At 38.0% G+C, this 22,494-nt stretch overlaps 1 protein-coding gene across 2 annotated transcripts in view; it reads left to right on the top strand.

The window, feature by feature from the left end:
• The window catches only part of EPHA6 (EPH receptor A6), an 874,394-nt gene extending 852,254 nt beyond the window's left edge, over positions 1-22,140 (top strand). For both annotated transcript variants that reach the window (XM_036445896.2, XM_045584048.1), the window contains 4 exons: positions 1,582-1,775; positions 4,023-4,094; positions 18,869-19,018; positions 20,631-22,140. In XM_036445896.2, coding sequence (XP_036301789.1) covers positions 1,582-1,775; positions 4,023-4,094; positions 18,869-19,018; positions 20,631-20,745 — 531 coding nt within the window. In that variant the 3' untranslated portion in view covers positions 20,746-22,140. The remainder of the gene's footprint in view (positions 1-1,581; positions 1,776-4,022; positions 4,095-18,868; positions 19,019-20,630) is intronic.
• Positions 22,141-22,494: the final 354 nt, after the last annotated feature.

Below are 22,494 nucleotides of genomic sequence, written 5' to 3'. Positions count from 1 at the left end.
TGTCAATTTTAAACAAAATTAAAATAATATGTGGGAGTTTTTTTTAATTACAGAACATGTGTAGATGGCACTATAATAAAGGATATTCTATTAGTAATATTAACATTTGCACTTTTATATTTTTATTGTCAAGAGAGGGCAGGGGTGAAATTGAATTGTGTTTGTCTTTAAATATTTATTTTCCTCAGTTTGCCCATCTCAAAAATTAGGAAAATAAACCCTTTTTCTTTCCTTTCTCCATGAGATGATATAAGAAGAATACCTTTGAACACTTCATTAAAAAATAGGTTACATAAATTCTGGGTTAATTTTAATGCATTGTTAAGAAATTCCCAAGTTGGTCATATATTAATATAATCAATATCTTGCCTTATCCACTGATTATATTACAAAAATAAAAATAAAACCTCATCATTCACTTGTTGCTCTTAAATTTGGTTTTTTGTGTGTTTTTAACATTGACTTCTTTTTTTATTTAAAGTACATAGTCTCCTTTTTTTTTTTTACCAATTTACCTTCCGCTAGCCTCCCCTACCTTGCCCCCACCCTACCCCCCACTCCCCACCCCCCCGCACATGCCCTCACCCCCTCCCAGTGCCTTGTGTCCACTGGTTATGCTTATATGCATGCATACAGATCCCCATCCCCTTTCCCCCCACCCCCCACACTGCCCAAACCCTTCCCAACCTTCCCGCTGTCGTTCGACAGTCTGTTCGATGCTTCTCTAAAATAAATAAATAAAATAGATACAGAGAGGAAAAAGCATCTAACTTTGGCTTCTTATAGAGAGTTCTTTCTCTAGAGCTGTGCTCCCCCATAGATAGCCACTAGCCACATGTGCCTTTTTATATTTTAAATAATTTTAAAATGCTAGCAACTGGCCACATGTGACCAGTTGCTAGCATTTTGCACAGAGAACATTCCATCATCACAGAGAGTGCTATTGGAAGTGCTGGCCCAGAGAATGCTGTTGCTCTGTGGCCTTAAGCTAGCCATTGATAACATTTCAAAGATGAAATGATCTTAGAAGTTATTAGAGGACCTACAGTCATGCATCAGACTAATGGAAAGCCAGGAACAAGTGAAGAGGAATTCAATAGGCAATCAAGAAGAAATGAAAACTAGAAAAAGAATACACATGGACTATAAAAGGATAAAAAATTTATTCAGGATTCTTCAGCAGAAGTATATTTTACTTAAAACATTTGTTACACCTGGTTTGCACTAAATGCATCAATCTTATGCTGACTTTCTGATGTCCTAAATGGGTTTTGAGATGTTCCAGCTAAACCACACAAAAACTATTTCTTGACATTGTGATGAAACTTAACCTCCCTTCTGTACACCACGTGTTTAAAATACATATTTTCCTCTCAGAGAGATCAGAGGATGCTATGGAGATTCTTGCAGTTTTCCTTCACAACTTTTATTTTCCTTGTCTAGACCATTTGAATTCACAAGTAGTTTTCATATTTACCAATATTTTGGTTTTTACTTCCTGTATAAAAAGGAATTATAATTTAGCATATGTATAATCTGTCCCCCAAAGTAAGAGAATAACCTGTGAATGCTTGCTTTTAGGTCATTCTGTCCATTGAAGAAGGTTACAGACTTCCTGCCCCCATGGGCTGCCCAGCATCTCTGCACCAGCTGATGCTCCATTGCTGGCAGAAGGAGAGAAATCACAGACCAAAATTTACTGACATTGTCAGCTTCCTTGACAAACTGATCCGCAATCCCAGTGCCCTTCACACCCTGGTGGAAGACATCCTTGTGTAAGATGCATAGAGTTGATTTTTCTCCCTTGACAATCAATTTCTTTCAGGCTATAAGACAGACTAATAGAGAGGAGGAAGTTTGCCTTGATAACCGCCTAGTTGTCTACCTTTTAGAAAATGGTGTACGAACTATATTTTACTTAACAGCTGCAAAGGAATGTATTAACATTGTATTAGAATGTATTAGAAAATTGTGTTGTTTTTTATTCACAAGAAAATAGGTTCCCCTTTTCTTTTCTCCATATCTAATCTTTCTGAAATTTTTTATACTTGTCCTGTGTGGGTTTCTGGTATTTACAAATCCTTTATTTACTGATCCTTCCTTACTTTTATAAGTAGAATATGTGCATGCCTGTAGCCCCTTTAATTTTATGTATGTTCTGTCCCTTTATTTGAAATGTCAGGCAAGATGGGCAATTTGTGAACCTGCCAGGAGCAAGGATGTTTCCTGCTGATATGATCACACCCAGCTGTTGTTACTTTCTTTTTGTTGTTGTTGTTGTTGTTGTTACTTTCCATTCCTAAAGCCAAAGACAAGAAAATGAAGGCACTCATATCTCACTTTATAAAAGATCTACTCACCTCTCTCTGAAAAGCAATTATAAGAAGGGAGTACATAGAAGGAAAAAATAGTATCATCTGTGTCTGAAATTATTACATTTAAAATATTATTATTAAGTTGAACATATATTTCTTTAGGCCAAATTGGACTTAAAAGTAACCAAAGCCTTTCCAAAACTCACTTTCCTGGCTCAGAGGATGGCCAGCAGGATACACAGATATTTAACTTTAGGTCACAAGTTCAAGTCAGCACGGTTTTTAGTAACAGTAAGGCCGGAGGCTCTTTGAGGACTGCTTGAAACAGGCCTGAGCTCACAGCAGAGCACATGTGTTCGCCTCTAAATCACTAATTGGCATCCTGAGTAAAGTGAAGCCAAGCATGAAATAGCCAGAGATTACGCTATCACTCTAGCCATCTTCCCTAAAGCAGTCCAAGCCAGGAAGCTGTAAAATAGGGGTGGGTGCGAGGTTGGAAGGCCCTCTGGATTTTATCACAAAAGCTGCGACAGCCATTGAAGATTTTTGAGCAAGAGAATGGCAAGATTACGTTTGCAGTTCTTAAATATCACCCGAGGATGTGATGTAGACTGGAGTAAAACACAAGGAGACTGGAACACAAGGAGACAATTATATATTTGCAGCAATACAAGCTAGAAAAAATCAGGGCCTGACTTATGAAATGGGAAATAGGATTGGGGTCAGGAGATTTTAAAAATTAATTTATTATTAAGCAAGAAAAACAAATGTGTCTTGGTCATTGATTGAATATATAGCGAGAGAAGGAGAAAAAAGAATCAAGGATATTTGTCAAGTTTTTTTATTAGACAAGCTTGTTGATGCTATTACTACTAAGAAGGGCAAGATTTTGGAATAGAAAGGAGACCACTTTGAGCATGAGTAGAAAGGTCCTAGAGGCAGTTATTTGTGTAGATTGAACCTCTGGTGAAAAGATCTAGGCTAGAGATACAGGTTTGAAGATCATCAGCTTATAGATTGTAGCAGAAGCTTTAAGTGTAGTTACGTTAAACACTAGAGATTAAAAAGAATACAAATTAGCAGGAATAGAATTCAGTCCTCTGGAACACCAAGATTTAAGAAATAAACTGAAAGAGAGTACAAGGGAAGAAGAGCCAGGTAGGTAACGAGGAAAGCAGGGGAGGGGTGGTATCATAGGAGCCAGAATGGAGTGAGATCCAAGGCTCCACAAAGCTCCGGGGAGAGAAAAGGGGAAGTATATCCATTGAGTTTATTTTTTCCCACTTATCCCCCATCTTCCCTCTTCCACCACCACAACCCCCTGCACTGCTGTGCTCTCCTCTTCCCCACCCACAGTCACCACACTGTTCAATTGAGCAACAAGATGCCCAGGTGTTCATGGGCAGCTTTTGTGAGAGCATTTTCAATAAAGTTGTGTAAGACGGATCGCAGTAGAGGAGAAGGTCAGAAAGAAGAGCAATATAAAGTACGAGTCTGGTATTGTTTTTGTTTTTCAAAAAACCTGTCTCTGAAGAGAAAGAGAGTTAGAGATCATGTCTTTATATGTTTGTGGAAGAGTCATGCATGCCTGAACATTGAGGAGAAAGAGCTAGCAGGAAAGGCTCATGGAGTGAGTCTGTGTTAATGAAAGAACATCTGCACCTATAAACTGAAATCCCTGATTCTGGGCTTCTCGTTATGGTGTAGGGTCGCCGGACCCCACAGCCAGTGCCCCCCAGCAGAGCTCTCCAGCTGCTCTGTGGCTATACAAGCAGGCAGGTAAGAGTTTTTTGTTTTTGTTTTTGTTTAAGAAAGAGATAAAACAATTTCTTTCTGCTTTTTCAAGATTATGAATGTTCGTCATATTTGGAAAATACTGATGAAGAATCTAATATGAGAAAATACCAAAAGTCAAAATGATGATAAGAGTTGATATCAAGAAGAGGGCTCCTTGTCTGAGGGCGGGAGGCCTGTGGCCCGGTGGGGGGTGCGGTGGTGAGCGCACAGGCCAGTGCATGGCAGGCTCCCGGAGGCCTGCCGCCTGAGGGCGGAAGTTGGTGCTTTGTATACAGGTGGCAGTTTGACTCAATTCTCAAGTCTAATCTGTGGGAGACCAAATGGAGGTTTGTGTTACTGATTTGCTGTCCTTGGCACACACATGTGCACTGCTGCTGTTGCCCTTAACATACTTTTCTTTGGGAAAACAAACAGAACCAGTGTTCTAACGGTATTGTGCTTGAACTCTATCAGCATTGTTTTCCCAATAGCCTGAATGGGGCCCCCTGTCCTCCCCCTCTCCTCCACTGCTGCCCACTCACCCTGTCCCTGATGCCAACGCACTGAGACCTGAGGGAGAAGAGACATGGTAGGCAAGGGTAAGAATGCTGGGTGGAGAATGCCTCCTTTGTTATGTGCTTAGAAAACTGGCACTGCCCCTCGAGCTCCTAGTGCCAACGCCCAGCCGTGTGTCCCAGACGGATATTGGAATAAGGAAATATGACAGATTCCCTCCCATAGAGCTCTCAGACTGGGGAAGGAGTCTAAGTGTGTAACCCACAGTGACTCTTACTAACTAAACTCTCCTGCACTGGCCTCTTCCCTGCTATCCCCAAACTCCCAAGGTTCTCTCACACTTCTACACTGGCACAACTCTCATCCTCTAGATCCCCATGGCTTTTATTCCACTCTAATTGCTTTTTCTCAAGAATTCACCTGAGAAGATTTTAACCTTTAGAGTATTAAGAGGGGAAGAAATTAAGGCAACAGAGGGGGATGGGGAAGGCTGGGAAGTCCACAGCTTAATAATTTTATGCTAACATATTGGAAATTTAATAAACTGTAAATTTTAATATCTATAATATTTCATTTCAAAAGACACACCCAATAGAAATAATGTTGGGCAGAGAAGGCTTTCCCTATTTGGAGCAGCATCTCTAAATACTGCTGGTAGTCTTGGGCCTGACACGCTCCCATGAGAGCATTCAGAGCTCAGTGCAGTTCCCGACCTTCTTGCTTTCTCTCCTCCTCAAGAAGGTGTGTGGATATACTAGGAGGCATAGTGTTATTGTAACTACAACCTTAAACTGATTGTAAAAAAATAATTTTGCAAAAAACACCTTTATAATATAGGCAGTTATCCTTGCACATGTGTGAATTTCATACTAGTTTCACTTTAATTTACAATATAATTCTGCCCTATAATCTTCTTTCAAAGAATTATTTGTGTCTATCACATGGTGCACAGCCCCTGGGAGAAAAGGCCCAGTCTGAGGCCGAGGCCACGTGGGTAATGGCAGCAGGAACCCCTCTTTCTCCTCTTCCCTGACCGCCATGATCCACGGTCAGCAGAGTCCCAGAGTCCAGCCCCAAGTCAAGCATAGTCCCAGAGTCCAGCCCCAAGTCAAGCATAGTCCCAGAGTCCAGAGTTACACTTGGGTCCAGTAGTTTAGTAGCATAAAGTGGTTTGATGGCTATATAGGTGTTCTTTCACCCAGCCCTGCCTTCCCAACCCCCCTTCCCAGCCCTATCCACATTGTCCTGCACATTCACTCTTCAACCCCACTCGATTTCTCCATACACTGCAGCCTACTGAGTGCTCTTTGCTGTCAGCTGGCCAGTGCTCTTTCTCACAGTGCTGCAGTGTAATAGGAAAATAACCCTTTCCTAAAATCTCTGCTCCAGATCCCCAGAATGTCATTGACAAGGAATTTTACAGATTCTGGGCTCCTTGACAACATTAGCTTTAAAAAGGTGACATCCAGGGCTGGGCAGCTGCCGATCAGATGGACCAGTCTTTGACAGTCACTTGCCACAAAAAACATTCTGTTCAGGCCAGGGCACTGAGAAATATTCTCACTACCTACTGGACCAACTCTAATGGTCTTATAATGTTTTAGCTCTTAGGAACTGGAACCACCACTTTTCTTTTCTTTAATTTTTATTGTTGAAAGTATTACATATGTCCCATTTTCCCCCCTTGATCTCTCCCACTCCACCCCTCCCCCCAGGCCTTCATCACCCTATTGTCTGTGTCTATGGGTTATGCATACACACATATGAGTTCTTTTGTTGATCTTTTCCCCCCACATATACCCTCCCCTACCTTCTCTCTGAGGTTTGACAGTCTGTTTGATGTTTTTATGTCCCTGGGTCTATTTTTGTTCATCAGTTTATGTTGTTTGTTATATTCCACATATGACTGAGAGAACATGTGATACTTACCTTTCTCCAACTGGCTTATTTCACTTAGCATAATGCTCTCTGGGTCCATTTATGCTGTTGCAAATTGGTAAGAGTTCTTCCTTTTTTACAGCAGCGTAGTATTCCATTGTGTAGATGTACGACTCTTTTTAAATCCACTCATCTGCTGATGGTCATTAGGCTGGTTCTAAATCTTAGCTATGGTAAATTGTGCTTCTATGAACATAGGGGTGCATAAATCCTTTCTGATTGGTATTTCTAGTTGGGTATAGTCATAGAGGTGGGATCACTGGGTCAAATGGGAGTTCCATTTTCAAATTTTTGAGGAAACTCCAAACTGTCTTCCACAGTGGTTGCACCAGTCAGCATTCCCACCAGCAGTGAAGGAGGGTTCCTTTTCTCCACATCCTCACCAACACATGCTGTTTGTTGATTTGTTGATGATAGCCATTCTGACAGGTGTGAGGTTGTACCTCATTGTCCTTTTGATTTGCATCTTTCCAATGATTAATGACTTTCAGCATTTTTTCATATGTTTGTTGGCCTTCTGCATGTTCACTTGGGAGAACTGTCTATGTCTTTGCCCATTTTTTTTTTATTGGATTGTCTATTTTCCTTTTTTTAAGTTGTATGAATTCCTTATAAATTTGGGAGGTTAACCCCATATTGGATGTGTCATTGGCAAATATGTTCTCTGATGCACTGGGCTCTCTTGTTATTTTGTTGATGGTTTCTTTTGCTATGCAGAAGCTTTTTTTTTTTTTTTTTTTTATGTAGACTCATTAGTTTCCTTAGTTTCCATTGTCCTAGGAGATATATCTATAAACATGTCTATGAGAGATGTCTGAGATTTTGCCGCCAATGGTTTCTTCTAAGATTTTTATGCTTTCATATCTTACAGTTAAGTCTTTTATCCATTTTGAGTTTATTTATGTGTATAGTGTAAGTTGGTGGTCTAGTTTCATTTTTTTGCATGTATCTGTCCATTTATTGAAGAGACTGTCTTGACTCCATTGTATGCTCTTGCCTCTTTTGTTAAATATTGGATTGAGTTTAATGAGTTGGGTCAATTTTGGGGATCTCTGTTCTGTTCCAATGATTTATATGCCTGTTCTTGTATCAGTACCAGGCTGTTTTGAGTACTGTGGCTTTGTAGTATAATTTAAAGTTGGTATTGTGATTCCTCCAACTTTGTTCTTCTTTTTCAAGATTGATGTAGCTATTTGGGATCTTTTTTTATTCCAATTAAATTTTTGGAGAGTTTGTTCTAGGTCTGTGAAGTATGTCATTGGTATTTGAATAGGGATTGTATTGAATGTATAGATTGCTTTGGGTAGTATAGCCATTTTAATCATGTTGATTTCCACCACTTTTCTTAGTATATATAAATCTAGTTTAACTTTTAAAGCACTTCGCTTCCATTAATATGTGAATCATGAAGTTAGAGAAAAACTCAAACCAGTATCTTTAATTCAGAACCACTATAAGTTAACATTATTATAAAACTAAATGGTACTGCCTCTCTTCACCTGGTTAATAAAGAACTTACAATGCTATCTTCAGTGGGCAATAACTTGCAACAATTTTCCATTCATTTAGAAAGACCTTGCTCAGTGTTGCCTGGACTGTATATAATCAGTACTTGCTAAATTGTTATCTCTGTGTACCAACTCATGGAGAACTTGTTTTGTTTGACTTCTGTAACAAACACTTTTTTTTGTAACAAACACTTTTAATGATTTTTTTTTTATGTCAGAGAAGTAATTAGCTGCACAAAACCCAGTGTTGAATTGAAGGATTAGCAAAGCTTTGTGAAAGGAAGACAGAACATTAAGTATTAATCAGGAAGTGTGAAATTTCTACCCATTAGAAAATCAGAGGATCCACCAAGATGGCAGCATAGGGCAGACACCCGAATGCAGCCTACCACAACAAGTTTGAATTTAGAACTGAAAAACAGGAGAAACATCACCTGAAAGCACCAGACCTCTGGCTGAGGGGAGGCTCTACCATCTGGGAAGGAGAGAGAAGGTGCACTGAACCTCAGGAACTGTGAAGGTACTGAAAACTGTGCACGCGAAAAAGTGGCCGCAGAGTTCACTGCCAGCTTGCTTGCCGAGCGCGGAGAGGGCGGGCCAAGTTTTCTACCAGCTTACTCCCTGCGCGCGGAGAGGGCCTACAGCATTAGCGGCTGGCTTTCTTGTGCGGGAGGAAAACAGAACCACCCTATTGTGCTGATAGACGGCCCCAGACAGGGAGAGGCCAGACTGTCAGGCAGTGGGCAGATATCTCTCGGAGGTGTGTGAAGCCAGCGGCCATTTCTGCAGGACTCAGAAACCAGATCCTCGTAGGGAGGGGCTGAATAAGGCTTGTCTGCACCATCCGAGACTACGCCCCATCCAAGCAGAGCACAGAAGCCCTTCCAGTGGCTAGCTTCCTCGTTCGCTGCCAATAGGACTCTCCTAGGGAGGGGCAGACAGGAATCTAAAGCTTGTCTGCGCCTATACCAAAGAGGTGCACGCGCCTGCAACCAATTGTGCGGGATTCAACAAAGCTTGTCTGTGCCAACCCGAGATTCCGCCCATCCAAGCGGAATACAGAAACCCTTCTAGCTGAGACACTTCTGATCCTCATAGCCAATTGGCTTGGAGATCAAGGCTTCCCATTGATACCAACAACAAGCAAGGCTTAACAACAAGACTGCACACACATCCCACAAAGGGCTACACCAAGACTGTCCACCTCAAGTAACTGGGCTGACTCACTGAACCATATAGGACACCTTAGCACACAAAGCCACCCTACCAACTCAGGGAAGCTGTGAAAATGCCAAGACAAGGAAATAGATCACAAACAAAAGAAACGGAGGAAAAGAAGAGACTGAATATAGAGTTCAAAACCATGCTTATAAGGTTTTTCAAGAATTTCCTAGAAAAGGTTGATAAAACCTATGAGGAGATGAAAAGGGATCAACAAGAACTAATAAGGGATCAACAAGAAATAATAAAGGATCAACAAGAAATAAAGAATACATTGTCTGAAATAAAAAATATTATACAGAGTCCTAAAAACAAAATGGAAGATCGCAAGAATCAAGTCAAAGATTTGGAACATAAAGAGCCAGAAGACACTCCTCCACAGAATCAAGAAGACAAGAGAATCCAGAAAGTTGAAGATAATGTAAGAAACCTCTGGGTCAACTTCAAGCAAACCAACATCAGAATTATGGGGGTCCAGAAGATGAGAGAGAGCAAAATATCGAAAACATACTGAAAGAAATAGTGACAGTAAACTTCCCCCACATGGTGAAAGAATTAGACTTACAAGTCCAGGAAGCGCACAGAACCCCAAACAAAAGGAATCCAAAGAAGACCACACCAAGACACATCATAATTAAAATTCCAAGAGCAAAAGACAAAGAAAGAATATTAAAAGCAGCAAGAGAAAAGCAGGTAGTTACCTATAAAGGAGCACCCATACGATTGTCAGCTGATTTCTCAACAGAAACCATGCAGGCCAGATGGGAATGGCAAGAAATATTCAAGGTGATGAATAGTAAGAACCTACAGCCAAAAATAATCTACCCAGCAAAGCTATCACTCAGAATCGAAGGCCAGATAAAGAGCTTCACTAATAAAAAAAAGTTAAAGGAGTTCATCACCGCAAACCAGAATTATATGAATTGCTGAAGGGGGTTCTTTCAGAAAAGAAAGTAAATAAAGATAAAAACTATGAACAACAAATATCTAACTATCAACAAGTGAATTTAAAAACCAAGGGAATTAAAAAAAAATCTGATGAACAATATTAACTGTTGAATATAATAGAATCAGAGGTATAGAAGGGGAGTGAACTGACGATTCTCGGGGAAAAGGGGAGAGGGGGATGTGGGAAGAGACTGAACATAAACTGTGCACCTATGGATGAGGACAATGGGGGGTGGGGAAAGGGCAAAGAGTGGGGTGGGAACCTGGTGGAGGGGAGCAATGGAGAGGGGGGAGAGGGAGGAATGAGGAACATTTGTAATAATATGAACAATAAAGATCTATTTTAAAAAAAAAAGAAAATCAATTTGCATGAACTGTTGGCACAAAATTATAATACCAATGTTAACACCAATACTAATATTGATACTAAACTTAATATACATTATCAATAATCTTACTGTTATTTGTTGATAACCTACTATGTGCCAGTCATTGTACTAAGCACTTTCATCTGTTAAGTCATTTATTCCCTACTCTTATTATCTCCAGCTCTCAGATAAGGAAATGAAGGCTCGAAGAGGCTAACTTTCCCAAAGTTCCACAGCAAATAATTAGTAGATCAGGAATTTGAACGATGTGCACTGACCCCATAGCCTTTGTTCTTTCCATACACAGTAAACAAACCCACAAAATGTATTTAAGATTACTCAGAAACCAGAGAAACATCAGGTTTGCTTCGTCGCTGCGGTGACAATACAAATGTATTTAAGATTACTCAGAAACCAGATCCTCGTAGGGAGGGGCTGAATTAAGATTTTTCTCAATACAGCACTGTTCCGAAAATGTGATTATAGGAAAGAGGGTACATTTTTACATTTCCAGAAAGGTGTTTCTCTGAACTAACCAGACTTCATAAATGGGGTATACTAAAATCCCCAAAAGAATTTATAGTTGGGCACAACCTATTATTTTATGTTCCACGACAAATACAAGGAAGTAGAGTATATGCCCTCATTTATGGGAATTAGTAGCAAATTCATAGTCTATATTTTCTATTCCACCAAGATCTTCCTGTAATGCTCAGCCACTTGAAGAACATTACTTGGAGAAAAAAAAAATAGAAACTACAACAAAATAGAAAAATGAGGAAAATATGGCAGCCACACAATTCCAGAATTACATCCTCAGGCACTTTTGTAGATTGAATTTTTCCAGTGTTGGCAAATATATGCTTTGCTTTTTCCCTTGTTATGGCAGACATTACTAATCATCACAGCACTTTCCCACTGAGCCCAAATGCTACCTCAGTGTTCTTCTTAAGGCAACATTTTGACAACCACTGCTAATGAATTGTAGTTGGCATGCAATATGAAATCTATTTATATCCTTGTGTTATTTCTTCACACAAATAGGCTTTCCTTGAGGTTCAGTAATCTATTAGTCTAGCCATAGGGGCCATGCACTGGGTACTTGGAATTATGGGAGTGTTTTAAACAGTATTTTCCTCCTCTGCATCTTTCCCTCCTAATGTTTAAACACACCTCTACTTTTAAATTTTGTTTTGAATTTTATTCCTTCATACTTTGCACCAATTATCAGGCTTTTAGGAGAATTAATAATATCAATAAAAAACCCTGAAGACTTTCTGAAAATAAAAGCTGACAAAAAAATAATTCATGTTTCCAATTTAACACTGTGGAGAATCGCATTGTTTGGAAGAAAAGGATATTGGCCAGAAGTACAAAATAGTCACAAGATATATGGCATGGTTCTATGGATTTCAGAATATTTGGAATAAAATTACACTTTAAAATGTTAAACGAATAACACAATTCTTTCATTAACTTATGTTCAAGTTGACTGTTAGGCCTAATTGTAGAAAGGGCAATGTTTTTTCTTCATTAAAAGGTTAGATAGGTAATTATGTATCAGGATATTACTTTATGGATAAACTAAATAGTGTAAAGTGTAGTTCCTGAGTCAGAGAGAGAAACTCATGTAAAAGCATTGATAGTGAATAAGGTAAATGCTGATTTTGTGTTCCAGTAACCCTGAGCTACCTCACTCCACCTGTAACTGTCTTTCCCTCCACTTCGAAACCTATAAAGACAGAGATAAGCAAACACTTTCACAACACAAGAAATACATTAAGTAAAAAGCATATTTTTAATACACTGACTGTTACATCAATAGACACTCTTCTAGTTAATAGAATTAAATGAGAATAGATTATTCAATATGAATCAGCCTTTCTGTCATGGATCATACTTTTTTATAAAAAAAATTAAGACTAAATCATCATTTATTTTATGAATTTCTGTAATACTTTCAGCATTGTGCTACGACCTACAAAAAATAGAAAGATGTGAGATATGGTTCCTACTATCGGGAACTTTTAACTTCATCTTTAATTTTTTCTTTCTTATGGATTTTCACCAAGGAAGTACCTCAACTGAAGCAAAAATATACATGCTTTAAGTACCTCAACTGAAGCAAAAAGATACATGCTTTAAGGCTATCTAATCATCTATAATAAAAGAATGTTGTTAGCAATCTAAGAATCTAATTTTAGGGAATTAATAATTATCAAGAATTAACATAAACTATTATACATTCATTTGAATAGTAGCTATGAAGACTGTTGAAACATGCAAAATATTTATAAATATTTGAGATAAAGTGAATTTAAAATGGAATCGATCTTCTCTGTACAGTTCTGATAACCATATATAAATGTAAGCTAGGGAAAAAGATGTTATGTTAGAGTAGTAAGGGGAGAAAAGCCTTTAAGCTTGTAATGAATGTAATGATTTTCTATTAAAACAAGATATTACCTTGCAATAGTGCTTCTTAAGCACTAATCTTGAATCATTTTAATAGCTCTATTACTATTATATTTACATGATGAATATAAAACATAAAACTTTTAAGATAAAAAATAAAAGACTTATTTTTTCAATTACAGTTTATATTCAACTAGTAACCCTGTCCACGAATCCGTGCACCAGTAGCTCTCATAGGCCCACCCATGGCTGGGTGCGGAATGCTTGCCTCATCACCAGGGCAACGACCTCCCCCCTCCCCGGCCACTCCACGCCCACTGCCCAGAGGCCCTCGTAGCCAGGGTGGAACTCTTGCCTTGTCACCGCAGCGACGAAGCAAGCATTCCACCAGGCCACTCATGCTGCCCGCTCTCAGTGGCCACCCCCTCCCCCCGCCCCCCGCAGGACTGGGGGACTCTGGTGGGGCTGAGAGGACTGGGCACTGCCATCTCATGGCTATGGGTGCCACAGTCTTGGTGACGGCACGACAGTTAATTTGCTTATTACTCTTTTATTAGATAGGATATTTTGTATTAGTTTCAGGTGTATAGCATAGTGGATAGACAATCATATACTTTACAAAGTCCCCTTTCCCTGATACTTCGCATACCCACCTGCACTACACATAGTAATTATATTACTAGAGGCCCAATGCATGAAATTCGTGCACTGGGGGGGAATGTCCCTCAGACCAGCCTATACCCTTTCCAATCTGGGACCCCTCAGAGTATGTCCAACTGCCGGTTTAGGGTTCAGACCTAAACGGGCAGTCGGACATCCCTCTCACAATCCGGGACTGCTGGCTCCCAACTGCTCACCTGCCTGCCGGATTGCCCCTAACCACTTCTGCTTGACAGCCTGATCACCCCCTAAATACTCTCCTGTCAGCCTGATCAACGCCTAGTTGCTCTCCTGCCCATTGCCCCCAACTGTCTTTCCCTGCAGGTCTGGCGCCCCCCAATTGCCCTCCCCTGCTGGCCTGGTCACCCCCAACTTCCCTCCCCTACCAACCTGGTCTCCCCCAACTTCCCTCCCCTGCTAGATGATTACCCACAACTGCTTCCCCTGCCGGCCATCTTGTGGCAGCCTCTTATGACTACGTGGGGACAGCCAACTTGTGTGAGGCTGTGATGGTCAATTTGCATAATACCTCTGTATTACATAGGATTGACTATATTCCCTATGCTGTACTTTATATCTCTGGACTACTTTGTGACTATAAATTTTTAGTTCTTAATCCCTCCCCCATTTTCATCCAGTCCCCCAACACCTCTCCCCTCTGGCAGCCATCAGTCTATTTTCTGTGTCTATGGGTCTGTTACTATTTTGTCTGAAAAATATATTTACATATCTTCCTGCTTTTTAATGACAGTTTTGATACCTATTAATAAACTATCAGACTAGTAAATTAAAAGACTAGTACTATCATCAACTCAAAGGGCTCATTACAATAAAGACTTATTTGCTGTGTCGGTACTACTATTTCACATATTTAGATGTATTGAAAGTATATATTTATTGCACCTTGAACTGTATCATTACCTACTAGCCTTTTTTCTAATATAAATTGATCATAATTTATACCTGGGATTTCCTAATGCTACCCCTCCTTGATTATCTGAGGAAAGCAATAGACCCTTGACCTTCTGTTCTACAATATGTGCTTTTTTAAATGTGAGCTGCAGGTTTTGCTGTGAAGACATTTCTCAGGTGGGCAGCTTACACTAATCACAAAGAACAGAAATTTCTAAGCACTCAGCAAATAGCGGACTGAATTTATCATTGTACATGGTTGTTAAGAAAGGGCATTTTTTGTTTATTAGGTAATATTCCTGAGAATTCATGTGAGGCTGATGGTACCCAGCCCTCAAAGCCAGGAAACAGGCAGCATTTTTCAACTTCATTATAAGAAAAGCTGAGAGAAGAGTTATTGCACAGGGGCTGTGAACAATGAGGGGTCTCTGACCTTACTAAATCAACTGCCAATGCAGTCGTATAAAGGCCAAAGCGTAAGTAGTTTACTCGAGATATGTGGAGAGAAAGGGGATTATGGTATTGAAACATCCTGGGAGCAAATAGTGGATGCTTTTCCTTAGAGAAATAGGCCATTTAAGTCATTTAGTATACAGTATGTCCTTCCAGGACCTTTCTATACCAAGGACATAAAATTAGCAAATTACATTTCCACTCACCAGTTATATGAAATTGTGAAAACTCAGGCATTAATCCAGCCTCATCTCAGGAGAGAGAGAAGTGAAGTCATCCGACTAGGCCTGTGCACCAAGAATGGGGGAGGGGAGGGTATGAAAGGAAAGTCACTGGAATACATTCTTTCATTTTCTTCAGGTTCACAAACTTCTTTGACAAGTTTGACAAGTAATTAAAGGATATGAGAGCCAGATTGTCTTAAAACAGGATATTAGTTTTCTAAAGGTGTGGTTTTATTTGTAGTAAGCAATAAAATACCCTAGACATTTTGATATTTAAATTCAGTGATGTTACTACAGCAGTATTCCCTAAAGTATGTTCCATAGAAACTGGTCAGATAATTTAGGAAGACAATGCAGAAGCTATTCTGAATCCTCTTACATATTTTCACTGAACGTTTGAATAAGGAAGATGCTGAGAAATGTCACAACTAAAACCCTGATTAACTCTGTTTTCCATGGAGGCATTTATTATTTTGTATTTATATGTGAATTTTTACTTAACAATACTTATTAATAAAACATCTCTAGGAAATGAAGAAATATAGCAATAATTAAAGTACTTACCGGTAAATGCTATAATAGCTTTTAATCTTTGGACATAACTAATCTTTCTTTTGGGTCAAATCATGAATTACTCTAATATTTAGAATGTAACAGCCCACAATCAAGTAGCATTGCAGTTTACAGTATAGAAGAGAATGTGGCACAGCGTCTAAAATAGGAAATATGGCCTGGCCAGCATTGCTTAGTGGTTGAGCGTCAACCTATGAACCAAGAGGTCACAGTTTGATTCCCTGTCAGGGCACATGCCCAGGTTGAGGGCTCGATCCCCATTGTGGGGAGTACGGAGGCAGCTGATCAATGATTCTCTCTCATCATGGATGTTTCTGTCTTTGTCTCTCTCTCCCTCTCCCTTTCTCCCTGAAATCAATAAAAATATGTTTTTTAAAAATAAGAAATATGATAGATTTGAGAAGCAGTAAAAAGCACACAAGTAACTGTTAAGCGTAACCATACTCACATGGACTAAAGTGTCAAAAGATATATCCATTTAGTTTATGTAAATTCCAATTATATATAAAGAACAAAAGCCCATGGACTAGCCTATCATCTCTCTTTACCCCCATCCCCAACTTCAACAAACCCCAGTTTAGAAAAAGGGGAGTCAATGTAGCAAGTAAAGAAAAAGACAAATAAATGAATTTCTAGGCCTTTAGGAGGAGCTCTGTCCTGACAGTTCCAAGGGGCACCTTTCAGAGTCCTCGGGGGTCAGGCTTTACAACGCGTATGACCATGCATAATGTTTTTGGCTTTTATTGCTTCCAGACACCCATGTCCTGGTCATTTAAGGATAGTTTAAAAGATTTTAAGAGTAATTTTTATAGAGATTCTCTTTTGATTTTTACTTATTCACTGACCTTAAAACCTAACTCCCACTCCTATGATTTTTAGTAGAACAATACCAGCGTTACATAGCAGGCATATGCCATTCTGTTCATAGTGGAGGTATTCTTATTTCACGTGGTTTAATCATATGTGCTCATATACTATTAGTTTCTAGTTAAAGCTGAAATAGTTCAAAAATGAATGTAAAAAACATTATAATGAAATATTCCTTTTTTAATTTTATTTTTTTATTAAATTATTATCTGTATACATATTTTACCATTGCCCCCCCATACATACCCACCCTCCCCAGAGTTTTGTGTCCATTGGTTGTACTTGTATGCATATATACAAGTCCTTCGGTTGATCTCTTATCTCCCTCAGATTTCCCTCCCCTCCCTGCTGTAATTTGACAGTCTGCTTGTTGCTTTACTATCTCTATATCTATCTTTTGGTTTATCAGTTTATAATGTTCTTTATTATCCATAAATGAGTGAGGTCATGTGGGGTTTCTCTTTCATTGACTGGCTTATTTCACTCAGCATGATGTTCTCCAATTCCATCCAGGTTGCTGCAAATGATGATAATTCCTTCTTTTTTATGGCAGCATAATACTCCATTGTGTAGATGTACCATAGTTTTTTGATCCAATCATCTGCTGGTGGGCACCTAGGCTATTTCCAAATCCTAAAACCTATGGCTCTAGTTAGTCTCCATAGATTCTTTCATTCTTTAATTTTATAAATAACTAAAAGCAAAGTAAATGAAAGTTGGATTAACCTTCAATATTCTAATAAAAATAATTCAAAGATTCACTTCTAGTGGGAAAGGCTTGTATTACTCAGAAATTATTGATTTTACTCAAACACCAATCATTAAAAAATTGTTACTGCTTTACTATGTAATATAGTTTATAGACCTAATAATTTCAAAAATTATATATTTATTACCCTAAAGGGCTAATAACATACTTGTTACTATAAAAGAACTTTTACTATCATGTATTTTTTAAAACTACACAAAATATTGTTAACCTTAACTTTCATGTTATTTGGTAAGGAGAATAATATAGTTTATTGTCAGAGTGGCTTAAATACATAATTCTGAGTTATTTTTATTATAATTTCTAAAGTAAATTCCATTTTATTCTCTCCATCTGAGTTTAACTTATATAAAACTAATTTACATATATACTATATATGTATTTACATATACATATTACATACATAATATGTTTATATATGTATAGACACACATCCTCTAGCCTTCCCAAAATAATACCTTTACATTATTTTTGTATTAAAACTGTAAGACTACTTCCAACTGCAATGCCCTATGCATCAGATTTGAGAAACAAAAATACAAATTACTGTATCACTTACATTAAAACTCATTAATGCTGGATTTCTTTTTCTTGTTAACCCAACCTTGCATTGATTTTGCTTAATTTTGTGCTTTATTAATATCTGTGTTTTGGACTATATTATCCTATGCTTGACATATATAAATCTCATTCATGCAATTGACAGCAGAGATTACTTTTTAATAAATAATAAATTATTGTTAAATATTTGAGAACAAATAAATGGAAACTCAATCAATGAATTCACCATGGAAAAACAGAAGGGACTGCCATAGGAAATGTGAAAAAGGCAAAAGGGCATTTTTTTAGGTTCAGCAGCAGATAAGAAAGTGTAAGAGTGAACAGCAGCCTGTGGCTAGTTATTCTTATGGATATTCCCCAAATTTTAAAACATAATTTTATGCAAGAGAAAAAAGAGGAGTTGCAAGATGTGAGTTTTCTCATGACATATCAAGTATAAGACTCAGTAGTGTCAAAAAGCAGAACACACACACACACACACACACACACACAAAAAAAAAAAAAATTGACAAGAGAAACTGAACAGGTAAAAATGGTTGACTGAATATGATGGAAATCAGAGATTTTTTTAAATGGAGGGTGGAAACATCTATAATAATAAAAGCATAATATGCTAATTAGACCAGACAGCATTCCAGACGAAGCTGGGGCCAGAGGGAAACCCAGGTGCCGGTGCCAGAGGGAAGCTGTGCCAGCAGTCGGGGGAAGAAAGGCCTGCTCTTGCACGAATTTCATGCATTGGACCTCTGGTTAGATATAAGATCACTATAAAGGAAAAGAGAAAGTTGGCTATTTTTTGCTTTATCTGGCTTTAAATGGTCTCTGTGGTTTCTTTTCCTTGTAGAATGCCAGAGTCCCCTGGCGAAGTTCCTGAATATCCTCTGTTTGTCACAGTGGGTGACTGGCTGGATTCTATAAAAATGGGACAATATAAGAATAACTTCATGGCTGCAGGGTTTACGACTTTTGACCTGATTTCAAGAATGAGCATTGAGTAAGTGGTACTAGAGTTATTACTGGGTTTAGATGCTCCACCCAAGGGATTATAAATTCAAGTACTATATCAAAAACACCATGGTTAAACTACCTTTCCTAAGGCTACTATAGCATTCTCACATCTTTCCCCACCATTTCCAAATACCATTCTAGTGGAAGTTGGACATTGCACTTTTAACTGCTATTCTTTAAAAGAATATATTTTATTCAAATTGCTATTTAAAATTTTATAATAATTGCTAAAATGCATATTAGGTTTGTTCACATCATAGACTTTACATCAACATGGTTTTGCCCTGGTAAGTTATTTATTACTCCTATATGCTCATCTTTTTTTAAAAAAATATATTTTATTGATTTTTTACAGAGAGGTAGAGAGATAGAGAGTTAAAAACATTAATGAGAGAGAGCCTCTTGCACGCCCCCTACTGGGGATGTGCCCGCAACCAAGGTACATGCCCTTGACCAGAATCGAACCGGGGACCTTTCAGTTCGCAGGCTAATGCTCTATCCACTGAGTCAAACCTGTTTCGGCTATGCTCATCTTATATACTAGTAGTCAATTCTGGTTTCTTCATCAAATGTAATAATTGTAATAATACAATATTATCATGTCATTTCAAATTTCCTTCTCTATAGTCATTTTCCCAGTGTCTCAAAGATTTTCTTTTGCCTGTGTGCAATAAAAGTGCTCAAGAAGTGCTTAAATTGAACCATATGAAATCGCCATTGTTTTAATAATTCAGCATAATACAATGGCATTCTTTTTCAAATTATTAAAAGATCTGAGAACTCAAATGGAGTCTACATTATACATTCCACCCTACATATTATGTTACTGACACTGTTAAAAATTTTTATAATTAACTAAATTATATATTGTTTAAGGCTATGACATGTCTGAATATTACATTAGTGCCTGAATTTGAAATTTTCCTTAAATTTGAGGTTAACTTGATTTATTCACTGGCACCAGGGAGAAGAAAAAAGTAACAAACTCTTAATATTCATTTATATATCTACTTAAACTTTTATTTTACCAGTTATACAATTTTTTGGCAAATTTATAAAGCAAATTGGACATGTTGCATATTTGCCAAATTTCAATGTTTATTTCCTCTCTCTCATACTTCGGTCTTAGATAGTTCCCAAATTTGAAAACACAATTTTATGTGAGAGAGAAAAAAGTAAAGAGGAGTTGGCAAGCCAAAACCGGTTTAGCTCAGTGGATAGAGTATCGGCCTGCGGACTGAAGGGTCCCGGGTTCAATTCCGGTCAAGGGCATGTACCTGGGTTGTGGGCACATCCCCAATAGGGGGTGTGCAGGAGGCAGCTGGTTGATGATTCTCTCTTATTGATGTTTCTAGCTCTCTATCCCTCTCCCTTCATCTCTGTAAAAAATCAATAAAATATATATATTTAAAAAAAAAAGAGTTGGCAAGATCTCAGATCTAAATGTTCATATTCTCTATTCTCTATCCCTCTATTTCCCTGCCTCCTCCTCCTTCTTCTTCATTCTCTCTCTCTCTCTCTCTCTCTCTCTCTCTCTCTCTCTCTCTCTCTCTCTCTCTCTCTCTCTCTCTCTCTCTCTCTCTCTCTCTCTCTTTCAGTGACATTAGAAGAATTGGAGTCATACTCATTGGACACCAGAGACGAATAGTCAGCAGCATACAGACGTTACGTTTGCACATGATGCACATACAGGAGAAAGGGTTTCACGTGTGAAAGGATTCCCAGCACCGGTGTTTTGTGCCTCAGCATTTCTATAATGAAAGACATCTTCTCTACTACCCGCTCCTCTGAATCTCCAAACATCACTTTACACACTGCTGTCTCCTGCTCAGACTACGGGCACACGCTCTTGTTTATGCTTCCAACCTGGATTTTTAAATCATGCTTCATAGCTCCTCTCTGAATAGCCTGCAAATAAAACCCTGGCCCACTGCAGATATCACTACGCAATGGTAAATAACTCAGCATGGATGTGTAACCTTGTATAACACCATTTGGGAAGTGTTCAGGGACTTAACACATAGGAATTTATTTACCCAGATGTAACTTCCTTAATGGTGTATTTAGGGTTTGATGGTAGATGAAAAAGAAATAGTTGACCTTATTTTCATGGTTTGTGATCAAGTAGCTTTCAAATTGACATGCATATTTATTTGTTAGATAATTATATTTAACTCTATGGGTCGTATTGTTATTTTGTTCTATAATGGTCTAATTGTTGATGCCTGATGTTGTTAGATTTACAGAAATGAGCAATGATTTTATGTAGTGAATTCTTGTCAGGTGTGACTATGGTGAGAAGGGGGTTATCGGGGAGGGAAAGGGAGAAACATGCTGTGCTTTCAGATCTTCTAAGGCTGGGTTTGTCTATTTTTTTAAAATGAACTTTATAGTGTCCTACATGTTTCATAGTAGGTGGTAGTTTAGAGGCTTTTCCCTCTAATTTTTTACTAACTATAGTACTATAGTACATTTCTCTACTACCTTATAAAGATCACCTCTAGAAAGACCATGACCGAGTCCTTTGCTCTAAGGCTTTCACAGAGTGAAGTATAGAAAAAAACCATGACTATTTCCTTGGCTCTTCTTCACAAGTTTCCAAAAGGAACTATTCTCAGTGGAATTGCTTGAAATAGAAGCTCTCAGATTATAGCCTTGGATTTAATGTTAAAATATTAATTTTATAATAGTTGTCTGGTGGCAAAAGAAAGTAAACACATGTAGCTGACCATTTGATATTAATGCATTTTGCAAGCTTAAGAATTTTGGTTTTGTTCATAAAAATAAGTTATAATACATGAACATGCTGAGCTGTTTTCCAAACCTTCCAAGAGACAGGTATGCCGTTGCATACTCCAAAGAGAACATAACTGATCTAACACATGAAAATACATAAATATTGTGTCAACCTGGGTTCATAATACAGTAACATAAAAATGTGAAACAGCTAAGGTGTGCTGTTGTCGTAATCTTCTTGGAGGCTGTCAAAAAGACAATACATTTTTTAGTGAATTAAGCTAAGTCAGCCTATCAAAATAGTGCTGTATTATGAACAAATTCAATTATCGATATAAAATCAGCTGTTTCTTTGTGAAACTAAAAAAAAAAAAAAAAAAAAAAAAAAAAAAAATAAAAAAAAAAAAAAAAAAAAAAAAAAAAAAAAAAAAAAAGATGACTGTTATGCTAGGTATAAGACTATGGAGAATGTTAAGAAAAACCAAAAGACCAGGTTGTCTAAAGATGCTAATGTAATAAATTAGTTTTTATTTTATCATATAGATAAAGGTGCCTACCCACATTCTCAAATTCCTACCTAAATCACATTTTTTGGTGACAGTAGCTTTCTTGCTATTAAAGGAGATTCACTTTTTCGGTTTATCTTTTTTCAGATTTGTTGATTATCCCATTAGACTACACTTTTCCACATATTTATTTTCTTAATTATTTATCTCCTGATTTTTG

Source organism: Pipistrellus kuhlii, unplaced genomic scaffold (genome assembly GCF_014108245.1).
Source record: "Pipistrellus kuhlii isolate mPipKuh1 unplaced genomic scaffold, mPipKuh1.p scaffold_m20_p_2, whole genome shotgun sequence".
Classification (NCBI taxonomy): domain Eukaryota; kingdom Metazoa; phylum Chordata; class Mammalia; order Chiroptera; family Vespertilionidae; genus Pipistrellus; species Pipistrellus kuhlii.
Note: the sequence above shows the minus strand (reverse complement) of the source record. Positions and strands in the feature narration are given on the sequence as shown.